Below are 23594 nucleotides of genomic sequence, written 5' to 3'. Positions count from 1 at the left end.
GCAGGTTTCCTGCGGTTCCTGACAGTCCATCCTGGGGGAGCCCATTAATCCCGTGAACACCGGGGGGGGCCTGTCGTGTTTTGGGCATTGGAATTTGTATGCAGCGGAGTCGTAATGACAGGTAAGGTAGGCAAAGCCCCCGCAGTCCAGGTTGCTTAGTTCTTGTAGGGTGGGGCATACCAGACCATTTCATAAATAGTTAACAAATACTATTCAGACTCTACAAGTGTTCATAAAGACTGGATTCAAGAGTTTTCTAGGGGACAATGTGTATGATCTCAACTGGGGGTTCTTCCATGGTTTCTGCCCTGCTGGGTGTGGTAACCGTGAGGGCTGACCTTCATTCCAGGAAACCCTTCATGTGCGTCCTCAGATTTGAGCACTTTAATCTGTATATGCAGTACCAACTCCCAATATTTCCTTCTGCAAACCTCTCTGCCTGTGACTTTTATTATGAAGTCCCTGCTTTCTACAGTGCCAAGAACATAGCTGTTGTTCACTTGCTCCTGTTGAAGGGGGACTTCTTCCCAGGAACAGGGTGAAAGCACCTTGATCCCCTGATAATGGATTCTCCACTTGAGGAAGTCGTCTTCCAGAACAGGGTGGAAGGGCCCATCCTTGAAGGAAGTGCTGCCTTCTTTCCAAGCCCAGGGCCTTCAGTGTTGGCTCTCCTCCTGAACATCCCCCTGAACATTTCCCTGTGGCCTGCCACCGCTCTTGTCATTAAAGAGCACCTTGGATCCTGAACCCCTCGGAACAGCTGAGACAAACCTGCCGTAGCCAAAGGACAACCCAAGGGAAAGGGAGTCCAGTGAATGAGCCCACACAGGGGTTCTGAAACCAGTCATCGCTGTCTCTTTCCTGGCCTGCCCAGCACCGTTCGGAGAAGGCAAGCCCTGTCTTCCTGCTCCTGGCCCGCCTTGCAGAACTGGAGCCATCTCTATGCCCTACTGACCCCAGAGGCCTTTCCAGGCCCTTCCGAACCCATGGTGAGCAGCCACATTACCACCGCCTGCCCTTCGGGTACAGCTTTCTCAGGCCTCAACAGAACAGTCGGGCCTTAGTACAGGACAGTGGCCGCCACCTTCAGAAAACAGAAAGAAAATTCCTCCCCCTCTGGTTCTTTGGTTCCACCACCTGAAGTACCCTCACTGCCAGGCAGGCCAGGAAGCATTAGGAAGTGGCAAGGTTCTTGGGCGGTGGTGTGCCCAGTGCACAGGACTCTTGATTTCTGTGGCTGCTTTGGCCCTGACAGTGGATTAACCATGGCTGTCCAGATTGCGTCGCTTTTTATCTGTTCAACATTCTGCAGTCACTGGGGGTTTACGGAGAAACGGGTGACATGCTGAGGCAGCAAGATTCTCGGCAGGGAAGCTGAGTTGCTCCACACCTGAAGGTCTCCATGTTGGCTTCTATGTGGCCTTCTCCCAGCTGAGTTGATGTTGGGGGCATGAAAAGCAGGGACTTTTGTGCCTTGGCCAGGTAGCTGCATTGGTTAGTGTCATTCCAATACACCAAGGTGGTAGGAAATCCCCAGTAAGGGTGCTTACAAGAAACAATGAATGCTTAAATAAGTGGAACAACAAATTGATGTTTCTATCTCATCTCTCTCAAATCATTTTTTTAGAAGAAAAAGGGGGCCTTTGCAGTCTTGTAGCAGACTGCTGCCCAGACAAGATGACCGTCTCCAGGTGTTACATCCTTTCTAGGAATAGCACACTTAAGCAGTTGAGAATTCAGAGTTCCCTGCAGCAAGGAGGTGACAGCACAAAGAACTCAGGACCCTGACCCTTGGCTCACTCTTCTGTCAATGGTGTAAGAAGGCCCCAGCCAAGCAGCCCGTCACCAAAAGTGTCACAGAGCCAAATGCCCTGGCTCTCGGGCATCTCCACCCAGCACAGGCCAGGAGAGGCCATTCACATGTCCATTCTGACTGGTCTAGAATATTCTGGGCTTGTTACTATGTTGTACCCTGTTAAGAGATTATGGCATTAACTCTTAAATGCCCAGGTGGAACTGGTGGATTGGAAGGAGAGGCGGGACTTGAATTCTGCTAAGTAAGGCCCTGCCTCTGCATCCTAATTCCTCTTCTGAAATTAAAATACAAGAACGAAAAGCCTCCATGTTGAAATGAAAAGGTTTGAAGTCAAGATAATTAGCCCTGGCTGGTGTTGCTCAGTGGACTAAGTGCTGGCCTGCAAACCAAAGGGTTGCTGGTTCAATTCCCAGTCGGGGCACATGCCTGGGTTGCGGACTGGGTCTCCAGTTGGGGGCGCATGAGAGACAGCCACACATTGATGTTTCTCTTCCTCCCCTTCTCTCTAATGAATGAAATCCTTATTAAAAAAAGAAATGAAGATCATTGGTCATGGACTTAACGTATTAGCATGATCTTTTGTGAGTTTGCAAGTGTGTAAAAAGAACAGTAAGATGTTTGTAGCATAATTGTGAGGAATAAGACAGTCTTGCTCGGGTAGCTCAGAGCACTGTCCTGTTACATTAAGGTTACAAGTTCAATCTTCAGGACAAAGACGAGAATCAAGCAATGAATGCATCAATCAGTAAAACAAACAGTAGGTGTTTATCATCATTAAAAAAAATGTTTAAAAGGAATTAGATCATCAGGAAAATGAAAAATTCATAGAGGTGTTAGTAGCTCTCACTGAGGATCTAAAGCCAGGTGCCACCCTGCTTGCTGTGCAGACTGCAGTGTCTCCCCCGCCACGGCATCTGGAGCACTCCTGCCCGGGGTGGCAACCCCTTGTGAAACCACAGGGTTTCTATGCACAGGGAAGCTGGCTGTAGCCATGGCAATGGGCCTTGTGCCGGCCTTGGTACTGGAGACAGGTTGCCAAACCCATTAAGAACCTCAGAGGCACGTGGAAGCCATTGTCTCACAAAGCATCCCTGAGACCCAAATGCAGGGATGTGTGAGGTCAATTTCCTTCTCACTTTCTAGTTCCTCTATCTTCCTCTTTTGCCTGTTCTTGTAGCCCTTACACCTAGAAAAAAAAATTACATGTCATTGGATACTGTGTGGTTACCACTTACATGCATGAGATTCAGGTCCCTGACACTCCCAAGGTCACACACATGCGATGCTGAAGCACACTGTTCCCATCCCTACCTGCATGAGCTCATGTCCATCTCAGGATGTCGCCCAGCCAGGTGTGCTGTGCTCAGTTCTGCTGGGGAGGATCGGGATGAAACTGAAGGGCAACAGTTGACTTAAAATCTCAAAATGAAGAAAGTTGTAATAGAACTTGACTCCAGGGAAAGGAAGAAGCTTCAGGAAGGAAACATCTCGTATTTTATGCCATATGCTTGCTTGCTTAATTCAAGAAGTGAATATTTAAAAATTCATTTATTTAACAAAATTGTTAAAATGAGAAGTAGGTAACTTGAGGATTTTAAGAGAGGAGTGGGAGAAGGGCCCTGATCCAGACTGGTGAAAAACGATAGGACTGGTCGCCATGCCCCAGATGTCAAAGGACCCATCAAGGAGGTGGCCTTCCCACACGGGCTGGCCCCAGTGAGGAGAAGGTGGGTAGGCATCTTTACCAATGCCCTCACCTTTGACAACCACCACCCAGGGGCCCATAAGATGACAGATAAACTACAGACAAGGGGAGCAGAGATGGGGTTGGAGGGTGCCTCTGGTTAATAGGCAAGTGCAAAGCCCTACCCTGCCTTCTGCTCCGAGGTGGTTGTATTTCAACCAGGCTTTTATTGTCCCCAGAGGCAGCATGAAACCAGGGCAAGATCAATACGGTATGATTTCACTTATTCGTGGAACCTAGTGAACAAACCAAATAGACTGATGGCTGTTAGAGGGAAGGGGGTTGGGAGGCTGGGTGAGAAAGGTGAAGGGGTTAAGAAAAAAACCCATAGACACAGACAACAGTATGGTGATTACCAGAGGGCATAGGAGTGGAGAGAGGTGAATGGGGAAACGGGGTATAAAGGATGATGGAAGAGACTTGACTTTGGATGGTGAACAGAATACAGTGTACCAATGGTGTGTTACAGAATTGTACACTTGAAACTTATGTCACCCCAATAAATTCAGTAAAACTTTTAAAGGGGAAAAAAAGCCCTTTTCAGGAAGCTCAGATCCATGGCTGTGGGGTGTGAATAGATTGTTGCCATTCATTCATTTGTGCCTCCAACTGGCCCTTAGAAAACCTCCTCTGCTGGGCTCTGTGCACTAAAGCTCCTTGTGGTCCAATGAGATCAGAGCATGAGTGTCTAACTGGGGCAGGTTGAGAAGGCTTCCCGAAGGGAAGGTGCTAGGAACTGAGCATTCTGGGTTAGGGAGTTTGCCAGGCAGACCTAGAGAGAAGGAAACACCAGGTGGAGCAAAAAGACTGCAGCAGTAGTTCCAGTGAGAGAAACAGGCTTTGAACCAAAACAACCCCATCCAAAGACACGTACCACAGAGACTGGGCGATCGAATCTCCGTTTTAGTCACCTATGTGGTTCCCTAGGGACAGAAATGGGTGTTTCAAGTAAAGATTGCCACATCTCAGGCTGTGGCCCCAAAAGTCATAATCTGGGTCAATGACACCCCAGGAGGTTGATGTTCAATTTGGTGGATAAACTAGGTGACTAGGCTGTGACTCCCCACCAAGCAGGGCCCCAGGGTTGAGTGGTCCTGGGCAACACTTTGGATGGGCCCCACGGACGACTCTTAACTCCTGGCCTGGCGTCTGCGTGTCCCTAGGCTGTGATATAGGCCTCCCGGGTCTACCCAGGAATCCGACTTTTGGTGACCCGGGACACATGAGGCGATGTATCCTGGAAAGAAGGAATAGCCCGGAATTAAAAATCGCTACCCAGGTTACCAGGAGGAGGGCAGGAGAGAGGGAAGGCGAAGTGGTCGCAGTCTCAGGAAGGTCTTGCCCCCTGCCCCGAAATGCATTCCGGCGGGCCTGGCTGCGCAAGGTCTAGCTAGGCTTTGGCTGCGACGGATTAGTCCTGATCCGATTAGAGCTTGGGCCCACGACTTCGCCCCCTGCCTGGCGCTGCCAGCGCCCGCCCGGGCTTCGTGGAGACCTGGAGACGTCCCCGAGACCCTTCCCCGCACCGAACACGAGGTTGGCGCAAAAATCCGAGAAGCTCCCTGCGCCCCGGGTTCCGCTCATTGCCACAGCGCCGGCTTTGGAGCCCCGCCCCGAGTCTGCGGGAATCTGGGCCCCCGCCTCCGTTCTTGCCATGTGGCGGAAGGGTTGCTCACGGGTGGGGGTCCGGTGCCAGCCCTCCACAGGGAGGGCGGGGCCGCGGCCCGGCCCCGCAGGTCTCCCGCTAGTGCACCTGTCAGCTCAGGCCGTGCGCGGCGCTGTGCGCCTTGCAGCCGCGCCACTCCACGTCCGTTTGTCTCTGCGTCTCGAGCCTAGGGTCTGTCTGTCCCTCCCGCAGGCGGACTGAACAGACCAGGCGTCAGAGCTACGTGCCGCGGGGCGGGAGCGGCGGGCGGGGTGGGGGCGGCGCTGAGCGCGGCAGCGGCGGCGCGGGAGGTGGGGAGGCGCGGCGCGCCGGGGACAGCGGCGGACGGCGGCGGCGGCGGCAGCAGCATGCGGCTTCTCGCGCTGCCCGTCGTGGGCTGAGACGGCCGCAACACGGGCAGGAGGCGCGGCGGCCGGCGAGGCGAGGGCGCAGCTAGCGGGGCAGACCGTGGACAGCGGTCAAGGCGCCGCGCCATGGGCCGAGCTGGAGGTGGGGGCCCGGGCAGGGGGCCGCCGCCACTGCTGCTGCTTCTGGGGGCCACGCTGGTTCTCGTCGCCGGGGCCGCGCCAGGTAGGTACCGACTGCCACCAGGACCCCCGCGACCCACGCCCGTGCACCCTGAGCCACGGCCCCGCTGGCTTCGGGTACAGGTGGAATCCGCGAGCTGGAGGCAAGGGGGCGGGGCAGCGCCTTGCCTGCAGCCCAGGCGGGGTAGGGGGCGCGGAGAGGTGTGGGATCTCAGGGGAGGCCGAATGGCGGGGGTGACCCCGACCACGATGTACGGACCTAGGTGTGGGCTGGGGAGGGGTCGGGGTGGGCGGGTCTGAGGATGAGACTTCAGCGCGGGATTTGGAGATGATGAGGAGAAATGAGGATGCGAGTTCAGGGCGGGATCTGGGGTGGGGCGGGGCCCTACGGTGCGATATCGGGGTGGAGCCTAGGAGTGTAGCCCAGAAGGTTAGGTCTGTTCCCCACGCCGCCCGGGGGCCGCCCGGGTGGACTACGGGTCTTCACGGGGGCGGGGCCTCACGTTTGAGGGGTGGGGCCTGAGAGGGCAAGGCTAAGTCGGCTGCGTATCCCGGCTTGGGGGCGGGCTCAGGACGGCCTCGGGGCGGGGCTTAAATATGGGCGTGGCCTCGGGAGACCTCGTCGCGGAGGTTTAGGGTTGGCGGGGGTCTGGAGAGCGTGCTGCGGCCGGGGCGGGGCGGGGCGTAAGGCCCTACCCTGCACGCGCGCCCTGACGCCCCGCCTCTGTCTCCCGCAGCGCGTGAGGCGGGCAGCGCCGTCGAGGCGGACGAGCGCGTGAAGAACGTCGCGGCGTGGGAGTCGCGTGCCAACAACACGCGAGAGAAGGCGGGCTCGCCAGCAGGCGGGGAAGATGAGACTTTGTGGACCGCGCTCGACAGCGAGCAGGTCGTGGCGGTCCCTGGGGTAGGGCCAGAGGATGTGCTGGAGGCGTCCGCAGCGGTGACAGGCACCGCCTGGCTGGAGGCTGACAGCCCAGGGCTGGGCGCAGTGACTGCAGAGGCGGGCAGCGGGGACACTCAGGCCCTGCCAGCCACACTTCCTGCCCCCGACGAGGCCCTGGGGCAGTCATCTATGCCACCTGCCATCCCTGAGGCTACAGAGGCCAGTGGGCCACCCTCCACCACCCCTGGCCATAGGCTGAGCCCAGGCCCGGAACTTCCCAAGGAGAGCCCCTTGGAGGTTTGGCTGAACCTGGGAGGCAGCACACCTGACCCGCATGGGCCAGAGCCCACGTACCCCTTTCAGGGCACAGCGGACCTCCAGCCGGCGTCAGATATCATTGACATGGACTACTTCGAAGGATTGGATGGTGAGGGCCGCGGCGCCGACCTGGGGAGCTTCCCGGAGTCACCAGGAACCTCAGAGCACCACACCGATAGTGGTGGGGAGACCCCTTCCTGGAGCCTGCTCGACTTATATGATGACTTCACCCCCTTTGACGAATCTGATTTCTACCCCACCACGTCCTTCTATGATGACTTGGACGAAGAGGAGGAGGAAGAGGATGGCAAGGAAGTGGCAGAAGGTGGAGACCAGGAAGATGAAAATGACCTTCCAGTGCCCACTGAGAAGCCTGGTCTTGGGCTGGGGACAGGCCAGCCCACCAGCTGGTGGCATGCTGTCCCTCCACAGCATACTCTGGGGATAGTCCCTGGCAGCAGCATCGCTCTCAGGCCCCGCCCAGGAGAGCCAGGCAGGGACCTGGCCCCAGGTGAAAATGGCACCGTGTGCCGAAGTGGTTTTGTGCGGCATAATAGTTCCTGCCGGTCAGTGTGCGACCTCTTCCCAAGTTACTGTCACAATGGCGGACAGTGCTACCTGGTGGAGAACATAGGGGCCTTCTGCAGGTAAGGGTGTGTGCGCAGGTGCACAAGGTCTTGTAAAAGAACTCCTGACAAGTATATGTGAGGCAGACTCAGCAAAGTGGGGAATGGGACAGGCACTTCCAGAGCGTGTGAGCTCACAGGGCTCCCAGGTCAAGAAATGTTCACTCAGTCACCTTCCACAGAGTTGCTTCTTAAATGTCCTACACATGATCTCCTCACTCGGAGCGGTTCCTCAGAAATATGATTGTGTATTTCCTCTAAGGGTTGTAGCCTTTATCTAACCACTGACTATAAAGACCAACTGAAGGGACTTCTCAGGGTTTCAGAATGGGGCCTCTGCTGGCTCAAGGAGGTTTTGTTGGGGAATTCCATCCGCACTAGCAAAAAAAGTAGACCCACAGACCCACTTCCGAGGAAAGATGGCTGCGGAGCACTCCCTGGAAGCTCTGTGTGTGGCAGGAGGGGGGCGTGTCTCCCTGCAGGGCACAGGTGGGGAGTGGGCGTGTCAAGTCACAGAGAGGACCTTCTTTTTGGGAGGAGACCCAGAGAGCAGCCACTCAGACAGGTCAAGTGGAGACTCTTACCAGGTGTAGCAGCGGTGGTGGGGTTCCTTAACTTCGGGGTGGCTTTTCCCCTTCTACCCTGACTTTTGCCATCCTGCAATACCCAGTCCAGAGTGTTTTAAAGACATAGAGGGTTTAGTGTCTCTAAGGACATTGTCTGTGGCCACCATGTCATGCCTCATCAGTAATACTGTATACACCTGCCTCACAGCAAGGTCGTTAACCTGCTGGAGAGCCCACTGGCTCACCTGGGAGAATCACAAGCCAGGGCTGATCTTGGTGGTTTGCTTGTCTTCGTCCTTTCCCGGCCCTAGAAGTGGAGTGGAACCCTCAGATTTCTCTGGGACTTGCTTCCATTGGTCCCAGGAGGAGCATTTCCATAATCTAAATGTCTTTTTTTTTTATTATTATTGATCTGAGAGAGAGAAACATCAATTTGTTGTTCCACTTATTGATGCATTCATTGGTTGCTTCTTGTACGTGCCCTGACCGGAGATTGAACCCACAACCTTCGAGTATTGGGACAATGCTCTAACCAGCTGAGCTACCTGGCCAGGGCTAGATGTCCTTTTTAAGTGTCATTCCTGCTGTTTCCTTTTCTCGGTCTTTTTGGAGGTAAGTGAAGAATTCAGATTCTGGAGTTCTGGACGTTCTGCTAGAATAACACAGAAGGCATGAATGTTGTGCCTTTGGCATTAAAACCCAATTGCCCTCTCTTTCCTGTGAAGTTGTTTCCTACAGATGATTGTGACATTAGGATCACTTATAGAGGATGTGACCACACAGTTCTGACTGGAGTTATCCAGCCATTGCCAAAAGGAGCAACTGTGATTAAAAAATAATGGAGACAAGGCCATGCACTGGGCTAAAGGCTACCAGAAAGATGGAGAAAGCCTGTGATTTTGCTCCTCAGACTTTACTGGGGGGACTGCAGGGCCGGATTCAGACTGGGAGAGAGGGATTTCTGTGCACACTCACTATCTTTTGTCCTTTTGGAGGCCTGAGTTTTCACCTTCCATGTCAGCTCCCCATCAGGGCATAAAATTGGGAGTGCTTGCTACCTCTGGAGACAGAGAAGTTCCCAGAACCTCTTGGAGCTCTCGGGATTCCCAAGTGGAAGCGTGAGTTTGTCCTGTTCACTGCACTGCATGGCCATGTGACCACGGATCTACCGTGGGTCCTGCCTCAGGAGGGCTCCTGCCCGAGGCCACCGCAGGTCTCCTCGCTCAGCTTCCCTGCCAGGATCACACCAGGGCCTGCCTACCAGAGATCCCTCCTCCGGCCATGCACACCCAGGCCAGCTGTGGCTCGGAAACTGTTTTGCATTCCACTCACAGGAGACTGCTGAGCTCGTAGTTGCAGACTGCAGCCTTTGTCTCTGTCACCCTGACCCACTGCAGAGGAACGGTGGGAGCTATGGCCGAACTTCTCGAGAACAGTGGGTTAGAGGGGTTGCTTTCCCCGCCATCACACAGGGAGCCTCCTTGTGACAGCAGAGGGTCAGTGGGCAAAGAGAGGATCCCCTGTCAGCCGTGTCTCCCCACCCTGTTCTGGGTGTGGGGCAGCCAGTTCTCCCTTCTCTTGTCTGTCATTCACTGTGAGGTTCAAGGCCTCCCTCCTTTGCCTGCCTCTGTATCCTTCCACATCTTTCCTCTTTGAAGCAGCCTGGTTCCCATGGAAACAGCAATGTCATTGGAAGAGTTGGAGCCTGGGAATGTCCCCAAGGGCAGGAGAAAGTCACTCAACAAAAGGACTAAAACCCACCCAGAGGGTTGATTCTCACCAGGCTTTCAGGGCGGTTCTCATGGTGATAGGACAGGAAGCTTTGGGGCAGAACCTTGGGGGGCTGTAGAGATGGGAGAACATACCTCTGTTCGTGTCTGTGCAGGTTTGCCACGTGGGCTGGATGGGACTACAGATCAAGACAGGTTTTCCTTTGTGGGGTGGGTCCTACTGCTTTGTAGCCATGGCTGCTATTCATCTTTCATCTAGAGCCCAGAGTCACAGGGGGCCTGAGAGAATCTGATTCTTTTTTCACTGAGGCTGCCAGGTGGAAAACCAGGGTTCCCTTCCCTCCTCAGTATGAATGGCCAGTTCCCTCCGTTTCTTGGTGCCCTGGTTGCCTTTGTGTCACAGACCTCAGAGCTGCCTGGGTAGTTATAAAGGTGGGCCCAGCACTACAGCTGTTAGGTCTGCTCAGAGTGGTGGCATCGCAGGTCCTGAGCCGGTCCCAGGGCTGGGTGTACAGGTAGGTTCCAGAGCTGGGGACCGGGCCCTTCCTGTGGCCAGGGCTGCCTGCCCACCACCTTCGCCTCTCCCTGTCGCTGCTGCAGGTGCAACACGCAGGACTACATCTGGCACAAGGGGACACGCTGTGAGTCCATCATCACCGACTTCCAGGTGATGTGTGTGGCCGTGGGCTCGGCCGCCCTCGTGCTGCTCCTGCTCTTCATGATGACGGTGTTCTTTGCCAAGAAGCTCTACCTGCTCAAGACGGAGAACACCAAGCTTCGGAGGACCCAGTGAGTCTGCACTGGCCGGCCCCACCCAGCCCTGTGGCCACCCCCCTCCACCTGACCCAGGATGTGCTCCTGAGGGTTTCTGCCCTCCCCTCCATCCCTAGTTGTGTTTTTCATACCCAAGATTCACCCAAGCATATCTGTTCCTGCACAGAATGTGCTGGAATCTCAGTAGAGGCTAAGCCCGGTGGTGCACCGCTGCTGTCCAGCACCACTCCCCACACCACCAGCCCGGACAGAGGACGCTTAAAGAAGAGGCATGCAGTGGAGGCAGCGCTCAGCTCTGGCCCCAGCTGAGTCCCTATGCTCAGTCCCCTGCCCCTGCCTGACTGCCCCCGCTTCCCAGGACCAGTGTGAGGGTGTCACTCACACATCAGCATGAAACAACTCCAGCTCCCTCACAGGTGCTCTCACTCAGTCCCAGCTCCCCCTCAGTGAGTGCGCTGCAGGGCATTGCTTTCCGGAGCTGGCCAGCCCTGCATCCACACGGAAGTGCGGGGAACTTCAGGAAATCCCCCTCACCTCTCCTAGGTATTGGGGACGGAAAGGCCTCGACCTAACTTCCTCCACTGGGGATTTTAAAGGCCACGTGGGGATAGAGTTTCATCTCACCTCTTCACAGAAGGGTGGCCGCTGTGTGCATTTGAAAATCAATATTCATTTACCCTTCAAGTCCCCGCCTTGAACTCTCTAGTGCGACCGTACACGCTGTGAGACAATTACTCTTGCCACTGAGGAAGGCAGAGAACCTTCAGAGGGGTCATGGGAGCACAAAAAGACGAGATTGGAATTCAGCTTCCTTGGGGCCCAAGAGACAATTTATGCAGAACCGCGCCCACCCCCCTTTCACCCTGTTGCCCTCCCCCTGACCTGAGACTCCCTCTGGAGAATGTGACTGAAGGCCTTCCCCTGGGTCCTGAGAAAAGGACAAAACGCCATCTGTTGCTCCTCCGCCGGGTAAACTTGTGCAGTGCGCAGATGCCACCGCTCTGCAAGCTTTCAGCTAACGGTCGCGGGGCCGCAAGGGCCTCTCCATTGTGCCTGTGCACTGAGGCGGGACGTGTCTGTGCGTATGATCGCAAGCCAGGACCCTGGGCTCCTCAGGCCTACACAGAGGGGGTGTGCAGAGTGGTGGGACCACCTATCATGCCAGCCTCTGATGGGGGGCGGAGAAAGGAGCAGCTAACTGCCTCCGTTGTGGGGAAGCAGGAGCTGTGACCGAGGACAGAGCCTTGTCTAGGTCTTCCTCCAGCTGGCAGTTTGTCCACACAGAGCATGGCTCCCAGCCCCTTCGGCTCAGACACCGCCCGCCAGGTGCCCTCTGCACACCTTGCTTTTCCAGGCCTGGGCCCTGCCCTGGCGCTAATGTGTCCAGGTTGCTGCAGATACTGCCACAGTTTATTAATCTAAAATACACGGGGTTTTTTTCCTCAAATACAAACATCTCTGAAATCAATTGTGTGTTACAGTCACAGGCATCTTATAATCACTGATGGCCAGAAGGCCATCGCGATGGAGTTGTGATTGCCTGGATACACGGCACGACCAGAGCTGTTCATATTGTCGTCCCTTCTTTATCTAACGTAGCCTCCTTCATTTGGAAGCACGCAATGTCACAGTGTAAGTGGTAGGAGTGTTTTCTTAGTGGCACGTCCAGTGACGGCAGGTCTTACTGCAATCGCAGCATTTAATGAGATACCATATTGGTCCATGACACCTTTGTCAGAGTTTGCCATGATCAGACGTTTGCTTACACACTTTTCCCTTCTCTTTTCTGTCCTGACTAGCAAATTCCGGACCCCGTCCGAGCTTCACAACGACAACTTCTCCCTCTCCACCATTGCCGAGGGCTCTCACCCAAACGTAAGGACACTTTGTGGCACTGCCCGTACCTCCTCCCCCCATGCCCGTGCCTTGGCTCTCCGTGATAACGTTATCAGTCAGGTAACTCATCTCGCCTCCCCCGTGTACGGTGCAGCCCCTGCCCAAGCCTTTGCTCTGTGTCCCAGCGTGGAGCCCCGCGGGGTTCTGGGGATCAGCTTCAGGCACCTGGGCAGGGCAGCAGGGTTTGGTGGCCTGTCACTTCCTTCACGAGCAGAGTCGTAGGTGATGCAGGAGAAGACCTAGGGTTTTAGCTTTCTCTAGACTTTAGAAGTATGATTTTTGTCTTCCTGCTCTTTATATCACGGAGAAAGGTCCCGCGTTCATTGCTGTGGGATTTCCTGATAGCCATGGGAGCAAAAGGTGATTGCTCCTTGGTCTGAGTGGGAACAGTGTGGACGGCGTTTGGGGACCCCCACAACTGGCAGACGGTGCGCACTGGTCAGGGCTGAGGTGACCCAGAACCCGGGCGGAGCCCTGAGTCTGGGGTAAGTTCTGTTGCCAGGAGGGTGGGCTCCGACGTGCCCGCTGAAACCCAGTAAAAGGCCCCAGCAGGCCCCTTCCGAAGACCCCGGCCCGGCTCCTCGTCCAGACCAGACTCACCAGCGAAAGACCGGGTACTGTCGGAGGCCGTTTTGGAAGTAAAGCAGAAGCCATCCAAGCCCCAAACCATGTCGCATCCCAACCCAGGGATTGTGCGTGTGACGCCGGCTCCACGCCTCCGGGAAAAGGCACAGTGACACCTAAGAAGCCTCTCCCCATGGGGACAATGGAGTGTACAAGGAAAGTTAGAAGAAGCTCCTTGAAATAATGGACCAGAGAGTACCAGAGCTCATCGGGGCCTTTTCAGTCCAGGCCGCTGCTGACAGCTGGGACTTCCCAGGGTAGAAATGTCCTCTTTCTGCACTGTCCACCACAGCAGCCATAGGTACCTGTGGCTGGAGAGGTCTCAGAACAGGGCCAGTGCCACCGTGTTGGACAGCGCAGCTCTGGACCATTGTCTCCTTCCTGCAGATGGGGAAGGGGTGGCCACAGACGGGGAAAGGAGAATGAGTGTGTGAAACTTTGGTCACCAAACCCCAGAAGAGAAGAAGCTTGGCTTGGTGGAAGAGGATCAAAGGGGTTAATCTAAATAAAAAAACAAAAAAAGTTAATTTAGGATAAGATTTAAAAGCCCCTATTATGAAGAATAGAGAGAGAACAGATATTCTATACTGGGTATGTGCCAAGATATTAGTAAGTTCACGATGCACATAACCAAGGAAACAAGCTGCCCTCCGTGCTTTGAGGCTGAGGTTACAGTAACCAGCCCACGAGGACGCAGGCAGCGTGACAGCAGGAGGGGCCCTGCTCATCTCGCACACCTCACCCCGCCTCACCCGGCCCCGGGCTGGTGCTCACTCAGCTGTCATCTGTGGGGCAGTAGTGAGTGATGGCTGAGCACAGGGCCCCTCGGTTCCACGGTCTGGTCCGCCCCCGGTGTGTGGGGACAGCAGGCCTGACCTGCGCGGTGTCCGGTAGGGCCCTTTGGGAAGTTTCCGACTCACACGTTTCTGGAGCCCCGGCTCGGACACCTTCAAACCTCACAAACGGGGGCAGGGGAAGGCAGCGGAAGGCTGGTTGCCTGAGCCAGTGCAGAGGCTGCCAGTGCCTTGTGACCGACCCAGCTACGTGGAAAGCAAGGCGCTCACCCCCGACGGCTGACCCGGGGTTCAGAGGACAGCAAGCGGATAACAGAGTTGGAGGGGGCGGTCAGCCATGGCGACTGCCTGCCTGAGAAAGACCTGTCCCTCAGGGAAGGACGAGATGAGGCTCTGGGGTCTCTGGCTCTTCTTGGGCCTTGAGGGTCATTTCCTCCAGGTGTCCTTCCCTCAGCTTCTGTCCCAGGGCCATCCCCTCCTCTCGGCCGAAGCTCTGAGCGTGTGACGGGGTGACTGTCCTGTCGGTAGAGCAGGGAGTGTGCAGGTGGGTTTTCTACCTTCCTCTCTCGTCTCCGCCGAGCCCAGAAGTCAGACTCGGCCAGCTCCAGGCTCTGTAGCCCCTGGCATGTCAGACAGTTGCCACTCGGTTACGAAGTGAAGACCCATTTATTGCTCCAGGCACCACATCGATCACTGCGTTTAGTCTCTCCCCAACCCTCTCCCTCCCCCCTCAAATTTCCTTGCTGGTATTGGTGTCTCCTAAGAATTTGGAGAATTCTGTTCATCTTAACAGATAGGTTATTTCTTTTACGTAAGTGAAAAGTAGATGGAGTGAGTCTTTTTCCTGCCCAGTTTCAATAATCTCTACAATTCACACTCTGAAAAGACTTCAGACCAGAAAGAGCTGCCTCGGGTCTGTGGCGGGGGAAGGGGCAGCTGCTGGGGTCCGAGTCATCGGCACTTCCCTGTCCCCGCTGTGCAGTCACCTGTGCTGCTCCTGGCCTGGGCCCATCCCAGAGCTGGCAAGCCAGTGGCTGAGTGTATGCGTGTGAGTCCTCCGTGAGGCTGAGCAGCCGGGGGAGGGAAACGCCTGCTGTGAGGGTTCGCGGTGTCCCAGAAGGAACGGCCCATGTAGGAAGCTGGACCCTGTCCAGGTGCACAGCACGCACGACGTCACCTGAAATCCACCGCACGCGGCCCCGGCCCTGGGCACCGCCCCGCTGGTCTCTGGTCGCAGCTGGGCCAGCAGCGGAATGTTGTGGGAATCGCTGGGCTCTCCTAAGACCTGACAGACCTCCCAGGACTTCACTGTTACAAGGACTTCTCCAGGGCACCCTCTAGTGCTCCCCGCCACGTAAATCTTTCTAACTTCCCAGACCGCTCTCCCACTCACTCCCCGCCCCACCAGGAGAGGTTTGTGTGTGGCCAAGCAGGGGCCCCGGCCTGAGCCTGCACCACCCCCGGGCTGAAGGAAGCCCATGTGTCTGGGGACGCCAGGAGTGGGGGGCGCACCGCGGTTCCCAGTGCCTGTGCCAGATGGAGGTCTGGCTTCCTTGTGATGAGGGACTTCTGCCAAACCCAAGGCAGATGGGCCTTCTGCTGAGGGACTCCACTGCCCTGGGCTTAGTAGGACAGAGTTCTGGGGAAAGCTCTTAGGTGGGGAGAGCTCCTTGGTTTAGACACTCCCTCATCTGTTCTGTTTGGCACTCAGCTCGTCTGACTGCTGTGTGGGTACCTGTGTCCCTTATTCTTAGAATGTACTTCGCCCACCCGTTGGGCCAGAAGGCCCTTTTTCCATCTGTCCCAATGCCCTGAGCCCTCAGGGGGCCAGGTTTGATTTGGGCCCCACGCCTACAAGGATTCTTGAAACCCACTTTTCTTCACATTATGAGAATCTGTCTGTGCCCCTACACGCGCCCAAAGAGTGTGGGATGTGGCGGGGAGAGGGCGGTGGGAGGAAGAGGCCCCCGAAGTGAGGCAAGTGCGTTTCATCCTCGTAAGAGGAGAGGTCGGCATAGGCCGCCCTCGCTCGTTCCAAGTTCTGCCGAGACCTGAAGTCCACTCTGCCCGGGATCTCCCACAGCCCAGCTTTCGAAGCCCCACGTCCAGCGTCCTCCCCCAACGACACAGGAGTACAGGAAGCGAGGCTCCCCTCAGCACACATCTCTCTCCGCAAAGCCTGTGCGTGAGCGTACAGACCCGCTCAGCCCGTCATGGAGCTCTTTCCGTCCCAGCACACACAGATTTCTGTCACCGAGAAGTTTTTCTGAACCTCTCCGAGCAGTGACAGAACATGAAGTGCCGGAGGCGCCGTGCACGGCTGCCTGGCCTGAGACCTGCTTCCCTCCCGTGTGGAGTTCATGTCCTGTCGTCCTTGTCTCACTGGCAGTGGGGATCATGTGTCCCCCTGTTGTCTGTGAATTGCTCTGGGAAAGTGCTCGGTGAAGCCGGCAGCAGGGGAGTGACAGCGGTTTCCGTGGGCACGGTTCTTTTGAAGCCCCGCGCTGTCCTGTGTGTGCTGCCTAAAGCCTGTAGCCTGTCCCTGCCTCCCTTCCAGGTGGTCGGTGCCCCGACCTCATGCTGTTCTGGGTCAAACTCGGCAGCAGGCAGGGAGGACGCACTCAGCTGTCCCGTGCAGAATGCCCCAGTCCTTCGGCACCATGATTACCATACTTGGAATCTTGGAAGAGGTTGCAGCAAGAAAGGTCTTGGCTAGCTGGTCAGTTACGGGCGCTCTCTGCCCTTCCTGCCACCCATGCATCTTCCTGGGTGGGTTACGCAAGCCCTTTGATCAGCAGAGTTCCGAGCACTGACAGCTGCCACTCAGGGCACCTGAGAAAGGACTGAGACCCAGTGCATATTAGGCACTGGGTGGAACCCCCTCAGTTGATCTTAAAGGAAAAGAGCATCAGGAAGGCAGGAGTTCTCTGAATGCCAGAAAGAAGGACTGGAGGGCTGTACTGACTGGTGCGGGCCTCCTGAAAACCTTTAACAGGCAAGTTCAGTTCAGGTTCAGGAGCTTGTCAGGGGGCTGCAGGCAACATACACAGGTAGGCAGGAGGGCCTGGGGCACACCAGGTGGGGGCCTTGAAGCAGCCACACGGGCAGCATCTGATGCAGAGAACGGCAGACCGCATGTGGGCTCCGCCTGGGGAAACTCCTTGTAAGTCAGTGTCTTCGGGAGATAAACTTCTTAGGGTAAGAGGCTCACATATCTGGGCTCTAGTCAGAGGCCTAACCTGTGCCTTGGGGGCGGGGCCCTGGCGTTGCTGGGAGCAGCTCTGCACGTGACCGTAGTCCTTTGGGCCTGCCTTCTGCACTGACCAGGACCCCGTTGTGAGAGCAGATGACAGCGGGGCGGGCGGGCAGCAGGGCACAGCTCCCCAGGGACTGAGTTCGAAAAGGCCCTGTTCTCCCCGGTCTCTGTCCAAGAGAAAACCCTGGACTGGCCTGCAGGACGGCGTCTGTGGCCCAGTCCCCTGTCCAGTTTTCACCTCTGTGTGGCCCGAGGCTCTGAAGGTGACTTTCCTAGAAAGGAGCCGCGTGAGTCCCTTTGACCCACTCAAGTCTCGGAGCTCCTTCCTGTGTCGGTTCTGCTCCTTTCAGCCAGGCAGGAAAGCCCGAGCCCTCCGCGCCCTGTCTCCTTCCTGTGCCTCCCTCACCTTTCTTCCTCTTCCAGGACGACCCTAGCGCGCCCCACAAAATCCAGGAAGTCCTCAAGTCCTGCCTGAAAGAGGAGGAGTCGTTTAACATCCAGAACTCCATGTCGCCCAAACTTGAGGGGGGCAAAGGCGACCAGGCTGACTTGGAGGTGAACTGTCTTCAGAACAACTTGACCTAAAGCAGAGCAAGAAGAGAGGAAGCGGGGGGCGGGGGTGGGGGAAGCACCATTACTCCTCTTGTACAGAGTCTGTTTCTTGTAACCATTTGTTATAAACTCTTTTCTGTCGCTGAACCCATGGCATGCTTTGATGTGTTTCGTACAGGAGGGAGGAACCACAAACTAAGCAGAGAACCAGAGCAGAGCGGCGTGCATTGGACTGCTTCTCTGTCTGTCTGTCTGTCTGTGCATCGCTTCTGCCGCTGGGGTCTCTAAACCTGCGCTGTTATTCACCCGACTTTTGTTTTGTACTTTGATCCACCTTTTTTTGAAATACCAGTAAGAAAACAAAGTTCTTGAAATAAAACTTTTTAAAAAGTCATTTTCCTAATGTCATTGTGTTCACTCCCTGCTCGTTCTTGTCGGTTTGAGCTCAGGTCTTATCTCCATCGAAGGTGTGTGTTTGTACCTGTTCGCCCGGGAATGGACCGTGTGTTAGTCTGCGTGGGTGGGCACCATAACAGGGTGCACAGGCTGCGTGCTTGAAACATAGACACTTTTCTCGAACGGTTCTGGGGGCTGTAAGTCCAAGATCAAGGCGCCAACAGAGCTGGTTACCAGCGAGGTCTCCCTCCCTTGCAAATAGCCATCTTCCCCCTGTGTCCTCACGGCCCTTTCTCTGTGGGCATTGGAGAGAGAGATCTGTTGTTCTTCCTCTTTTCACATGACACCAGGCCTATCGCATAAGGGCTCCACCCTGATGACCTTGTTTAACCTTACAGGCCCTACCCCCAATACTGTCGCAGTGGGGGCTAGAGCTTCCATATGGGGTTCTCGGGGCGGGGCGGGGGGAGCACAATCCAGTTCATTCTGTCTGCAGCCCCAGTTATTAAGACGACTCTTTCCTGCTTGCATAGGCATTTATTCAGCACCCACTCAGCCCGCGCTGCCACACTAGACGGCAGGAACTCTAAGGGAATAAGATAGAACCTAACCTCAACAACTAAACAGTGTACTTGAGAAAAAGACTCAAAAACAATGCCCTGGCCAGGTAGCTCAGCTGGTCGGAGCATCGTCCGGGCGTGCCAGGGTTGCGGGTTCAGTCCCCAGTCGGGGCACCTGTGGGGTCAACCCCTGAAGGTGTGAATGGGTGGAACCGCACATGGGTGTTTCTCCCCCTTCCTCTCTCTCTCTAAAAATACATACACATTTTAAAAACCCAGTGTAATGTAAGTGTCAGCATCCTAACAGAGGTGCGCTAAGCTCTGAGAGCCAGAGCCGCGAGTGCAGGGAGGCTCAAGGAGGGAGGTGGAAACTGGACCTGGGAGGAAGGCCGCAGAGGGTTTTTTCAGGATGACATGGAGACGGGGCCCCTGAAGCAGAGGGAGACCACCCAGGAGAGTCATGCTCTGCGTCTGGAGACGGGAGAGGGAGGAGTCCTCGGTCCTGGGGCTGGAAAGGGCAGTTCGGGACAGGCTGTGAGGGGCCTCGCGGGCCATCAGACAGCCGAGGCCACGTCAGCTTTGTTTGCTCAGGAGCCGTCTCTGGGGGCTGGTGAAGGCAGGCAGAACGGGCATCGTAGCGATCTAGGCAGTGAACTCGGGTGGGTTGAAGGGCATCAGGGGCTCCTATAGCCGTTACTGACCAGTAGGAGCGTTTTCTAGGGCTTTGGGCTCAGCCTGTGATGATTCCAGTAACCGGAGTCCTTGTGAGTATGTTTCTGTGGCATAATTTCTGCTGGTTCTCCATGATTTTCTTCTCTTGTGCCTTATTATTTCTCCTTTGTGCTGGACATCATATCTGAACATTGATTAGTGAAGTGGAGGCCGAGGATAATCTCTTCTTTTCGAGAGGGTTTTTGTTTACTTCTCGCAGGTGCCCAGGAGCGCTGGGATTCTGGGATCGCATTGTTCCAGGTGCGAGGCTGGACATTTCTGGTCCACAGACCCATCTGACCATGCAAGGGTCAGTTTGCTCTTGGTCCGTCCTTACCCCGGGGTCACAGCCCAAACCAGGCAGCGGCGCATCAGTGTGCCACCATTGATGGGTTCTGGACTCCCACGCCCGCTCCAGCAAGACTCTCAAAAACACAGTCACTTAGTCACCTTTTCCAGGTGGGCAGGTGCCGCCAAGCGGCCTGCATGCCTCCCACGGGCTCACCTCTCTGCACCCCTGTCCTCTCTGGGGTGTCAGCCCAGTAATTAATTCCTCAGTATCTTGTTAACTTTTTGATGCTGTTCAGATGTTTGCACAGCTTTCTGGTTGTCTTTAGTGGAAGGGTTGCTCCAGTTTACCTGCTTTCCTGTTTATTGACAACAGAAGCCTTCTGTTTTTGTCCTGGGACTCATGCCCGGGGGCCTTCAGCTGCCGCCATGAGCTCAGACTGCCCTTTGCTATGGGTCGCGGGGCCGCAGATTGGGACAGTGGGGTGTGGCCTGTGTGCATGATGGTTTCCCAGTGTGACCCTTTTGCTTTTGAGTTGACACGGAGTAAGTTGGCATGGCTCTGCTTAGGACTTCCTGTACTCCCTGCAGTAGGGGATATAGACCTGTCTTTCATGGAGTGCCTCTGGCCCCTCTCTCAAGGAGGCTCGGTCTGGAGGGAGGGATGTGAAAGCACTTCCTAAATTCTAAATCCCATCCAGACACAAGGGTTTGTCTGGCTTGTGTGTTGCTGTTTTCCCACAAGAGTGCTAAGACACGCAGACCAAAGCCCTCGGCTGTGTTCCTCAGGGCACATGCAGGAGGGATCGGAAAACCCAGATCGGAAGGGGAACAGGAGACGGTGCAGGCCTAATGAATAGTGTTGGCAGATGTCGCTGAGGTGTCTGACCCGAAGAAGGCACTGGTGTGTGGGAGCAGGATACACTGGTGTCTGTCTGCGCCGGCCCTGCTTCCTGCCAGGGCGTTGGCGCCTCTTGATGGTTATGCTCCACGGGACTGGCCAGACTCCTCTCTGGGGACCTCCAGCTCCCTCCGCCTGCCCCACAGTGACTGCTGAGCACTTGGGGACACCCCCCCACCCCACTTCAGCAGCCTGGTGCTTTCAGGTGGTGGTCCCTTCTCTCTGCTTTTTCCACCCCACTCCAGAGCCTCTCCTGTGTCTTTTTGCCTAAAGAAAAACCAGACTGAAAATACGGGAAACTGAGGCATCGTGGAAGGAAACTCAGTTGTCTGGGAGCCTTTCAGCACTGGTGGGTCGTTTCACTTAGGAGGAGTGCACCTGTGATGCTGTACCGTCTGTCCAAATTGTATTCTTCACACACAGGCCTCGCCTGCAGCCCCTCCGTGGGGCTGCCGCAGCAAATCGGCACGCACCGACGGGCTCCAACAGCGGAAGCGTGTGCCCTCACAGCTCTGTAGGCTGCGACTCTGAGATCAAGGTGCCAGCAGGTCCCGGCTCCTCCGACACACTCGGGCAGCTCCCAGCTTCTGGCGGTGGCAGGGAACCCTCAGCATTCTTGGCTGTCGTTACATCATTCTGGTTTCTGCCTCTGTCTTCATGTGGCCACTTTCCCCGTGTGTCTGTGTCCCCACGGGGCCTTCTAAGGACACCAGTTCCTGGATTCATGTCTCCCCCTAATTCAGTGCAACCTCACCTTAACTTCCAAATAAGCTCTCACTCACAGTACTGGGAGTTAGGATGACCTCGATACATCTTTGTGGGGGGACATAGTTCAACTCACAGCCACACCTCATCATTTATGACACACTGTCACATCCCTGGTCTCTGACATCCTCACCAGAGTGTGGACACTGGGTCTTGGGACTAGGAAGTGTCAGTGACAATAGTAGAACCCAGACCTTGGACTTCTACATTTTGGTGTCCTTTCCTCTGTGTGACATCACACTGCAGGCGCTCTATTTATGGTGCTTTGCCCTTTTCATATAATTTGTAGAAATGAAAAGGTTAGCCTGGGCTCTGAGGCGCAGCACAGGACGCCAGACTCGGAGCCGGAAGCCTCCCCTGTAGACATCATGACGTCTCCAGGCCTGAGGTCCTTCCTCGGTGCCATCCTTGCCTTTCCACTGGATGAGCGCGGCATCGGGAGGTAGAGCAGGGCACAAAACAGACCCAAAGCCCTGCCTGGTGGAACTGACTGCCCAGTGTCAGGAGGTCACCGAGGTAAGACCTGCAAAAGCATCCTGAGGGGTGGAAGGGGCTATAAATCCACCCTTAAGCCCAAGGTGAGGGTGAGCCCGGGAAGGGGGCACAGGTGGCTTTACCTGTCAGGTGAGCAAGGAGGCGTGCGAGCACAGGCAGTGCTCAGAATGGTGGCAGGGGCTTCTCCCTCGGCCCAGGCGCCCATCGCTTGGGGGAAGAGTGGTAATCTTGTCCCCTGAGTGCGTGGACGTGCATTTCCAGAGAACCTGGGTGAAAGGCACACAAACTTACCCACAGGAGTCAGATGACCAGCCAGACGAGGCAGTACTCTGGCCAAAGGTTTGTCAAAGCCAAAGGAAGAATGTTTGTCCGTCACAGGGCTCGGCCTCCTGGTGCCCAGGTGTGTGCCCTACTCAGGGATAAAGTCTATGAAATTTAGTCTGTCTGCACCCTTATAAGATGGCGTTGCAAATGGTTGCATCCGTAACTCCCACCAGCAGTGGACGAGGGGTGCTCTTGTTCCACATTCTTGCCAACACTTAATATTCTCACACGTTTTCAGTTTTAGCCACTAGGTGGCATGTCGTGGAGTGCAACTGTGATTTTCGTTGGCGTTCCCAAATTACTGGTGAGAGTGAGCCTGTTTCCATATTAGCCGTGTAGATTTCTGCTTTTGTGAGGCACCTGCTTAACTCCTTAGCCCATTTCTCTATTAGATGGTACTTCTGATTGATTCATGGATGTTCTGTATCCCATTTATAAACTCTTTATTGGTCTGTGTTGCAAATATCTTTTTGTACTCTTGTGGCCTGCAATTTCATACTCTATTTTTAAAAGATTTTATTTGTTTGTTTTTAGAGAGACTGGAAAGGAGGGAGAAAGAGAGGGAGAGAAACATCGATGTGCGAGAGAAACTTTGGTTGCTTTTCACACAGCCCCAACTGGGCACCCGGCCTGCAACCCAGGTCTGTGCCCTGACCCCGAACGGAGCCAGTGACATTTCAGTTCGCAGGCTGGTACTCAATCCACTGAGCCACACCAGCCAGGGCGAATTTCCTACTCTTAATTAAGATAATATTAAAGTTATTTTTCATGTAGCCAAGTGTATCAATCTTCCTTTCTGGTTACAAAATCATTCTTGAAGCATTGCTTCCACCTAGATGCTGACAAAAATCACTGAGATTTCAATGGATTAGACAGAATTTGTAGGTCAGTCTGGGAGACCTGATCGTTATGGTGCTGTTTCCTGATCAATGAACATGGTCTGTTTCTCCTTTCTCCACGGTTTTCTCTGAGTGTTGTCCTGTAGTTTTTTGTATGAAATATATTTGTTAATATTTCTTTCCAGGTACTGGATTTAAAAAATTTTTTTACAGTATCATAAATGATATCTTTTCAGAGTTTCATATTTTCCAGTTTCTATTGTATTTTATACAGAAACAATCATTGCAATACCGATTTGACATTCAGCGAACTTGACCACCTCCTACAATGACGAGAGTACACGCAGGTCCTTGGCTCTCCTGTGTGTGCAGTCAATGGTCCACCTAGTTTCTTCCTGTGTGACTCTCACGCTTTGCTTCCCTCTCCTGGTTTATTGCTCGAGTCGGGGCCCATCAGCTCATTATGGGCAGACACATGAGACCGGACACTCTGATGTCCCTCACAGCCGGTCTCTGAGGGCGGGCCTCGACTGCTCGTCACTG

At 55.1% G+C, this 23594-nt stretch overlaps 1 protein-coding gene across 3 annotated transcripts; it reads left to right on the top strand.

The window, feature by feature from the left end:
* Positions 1 to 840: 840 nt before the first annotated feature.
* Positions 841 to 18166, top strand: CSPG5 (chondroitin sulfate proteoglycan 5). Of its 3 annotated transcripts, none has more exons than XM_053669584.1 (5): positions 841 to 989; positions 6491 to 7601; positions 10477 to 10665; positions 12450 to 12525; positions 17644 to 18166. In XM_053669584.1, the coding sequence occupies exons 2-5, from the start codon at positions 6826 to 6828 to the stop codon at positions 17803 to 17805; spliced, it is 1203 nt and encodes a 400-aa protein (XP_053525559.1). In that variant the 5' UTR covers positions 841 to 989; positions 6491 to 6825; the 3' UTR covers positions 17806 to 18166. The 3 variants fall into 3 exon arrangements, with proteins under 3 accessions (XP_053525559.1, XP_036986291.2, XP_036986281.2); XM_037130396.2 differs by lacking the exon at positions 841 to 989 and adding an exon at positions 5012 to 5096; XM_037130386.2 differs by lacking the exon at positions 841 to 989 and adding an exon at positions 5541 to 5796.
* The last annotated feature ends 5428 nt before the right edge of the window (positions 18167 to 23594 follow it).

This window comes from Artibeus jamaicensis, unplaced genomic scaffold (genome assembly GCF_021234435.1).
Source record: "Artibeus jamaicensis isolate MK-2021 breed Jamaican fruit bat unplaced genomic scaffold, CSHL_Jam_final contig_519, whole genome shotgun sequence".
In the NCBI taxonomy this organism is placed as follows: Eukaryota; Metazoa; Chordata; class Mammalia; order Chiroptera; family Phyllostomidae; genus Artibeus; species Artibeus jamaicensis.
This window is presented reverse-complemented; position numbering and strand designations above follow the sequence as displayed.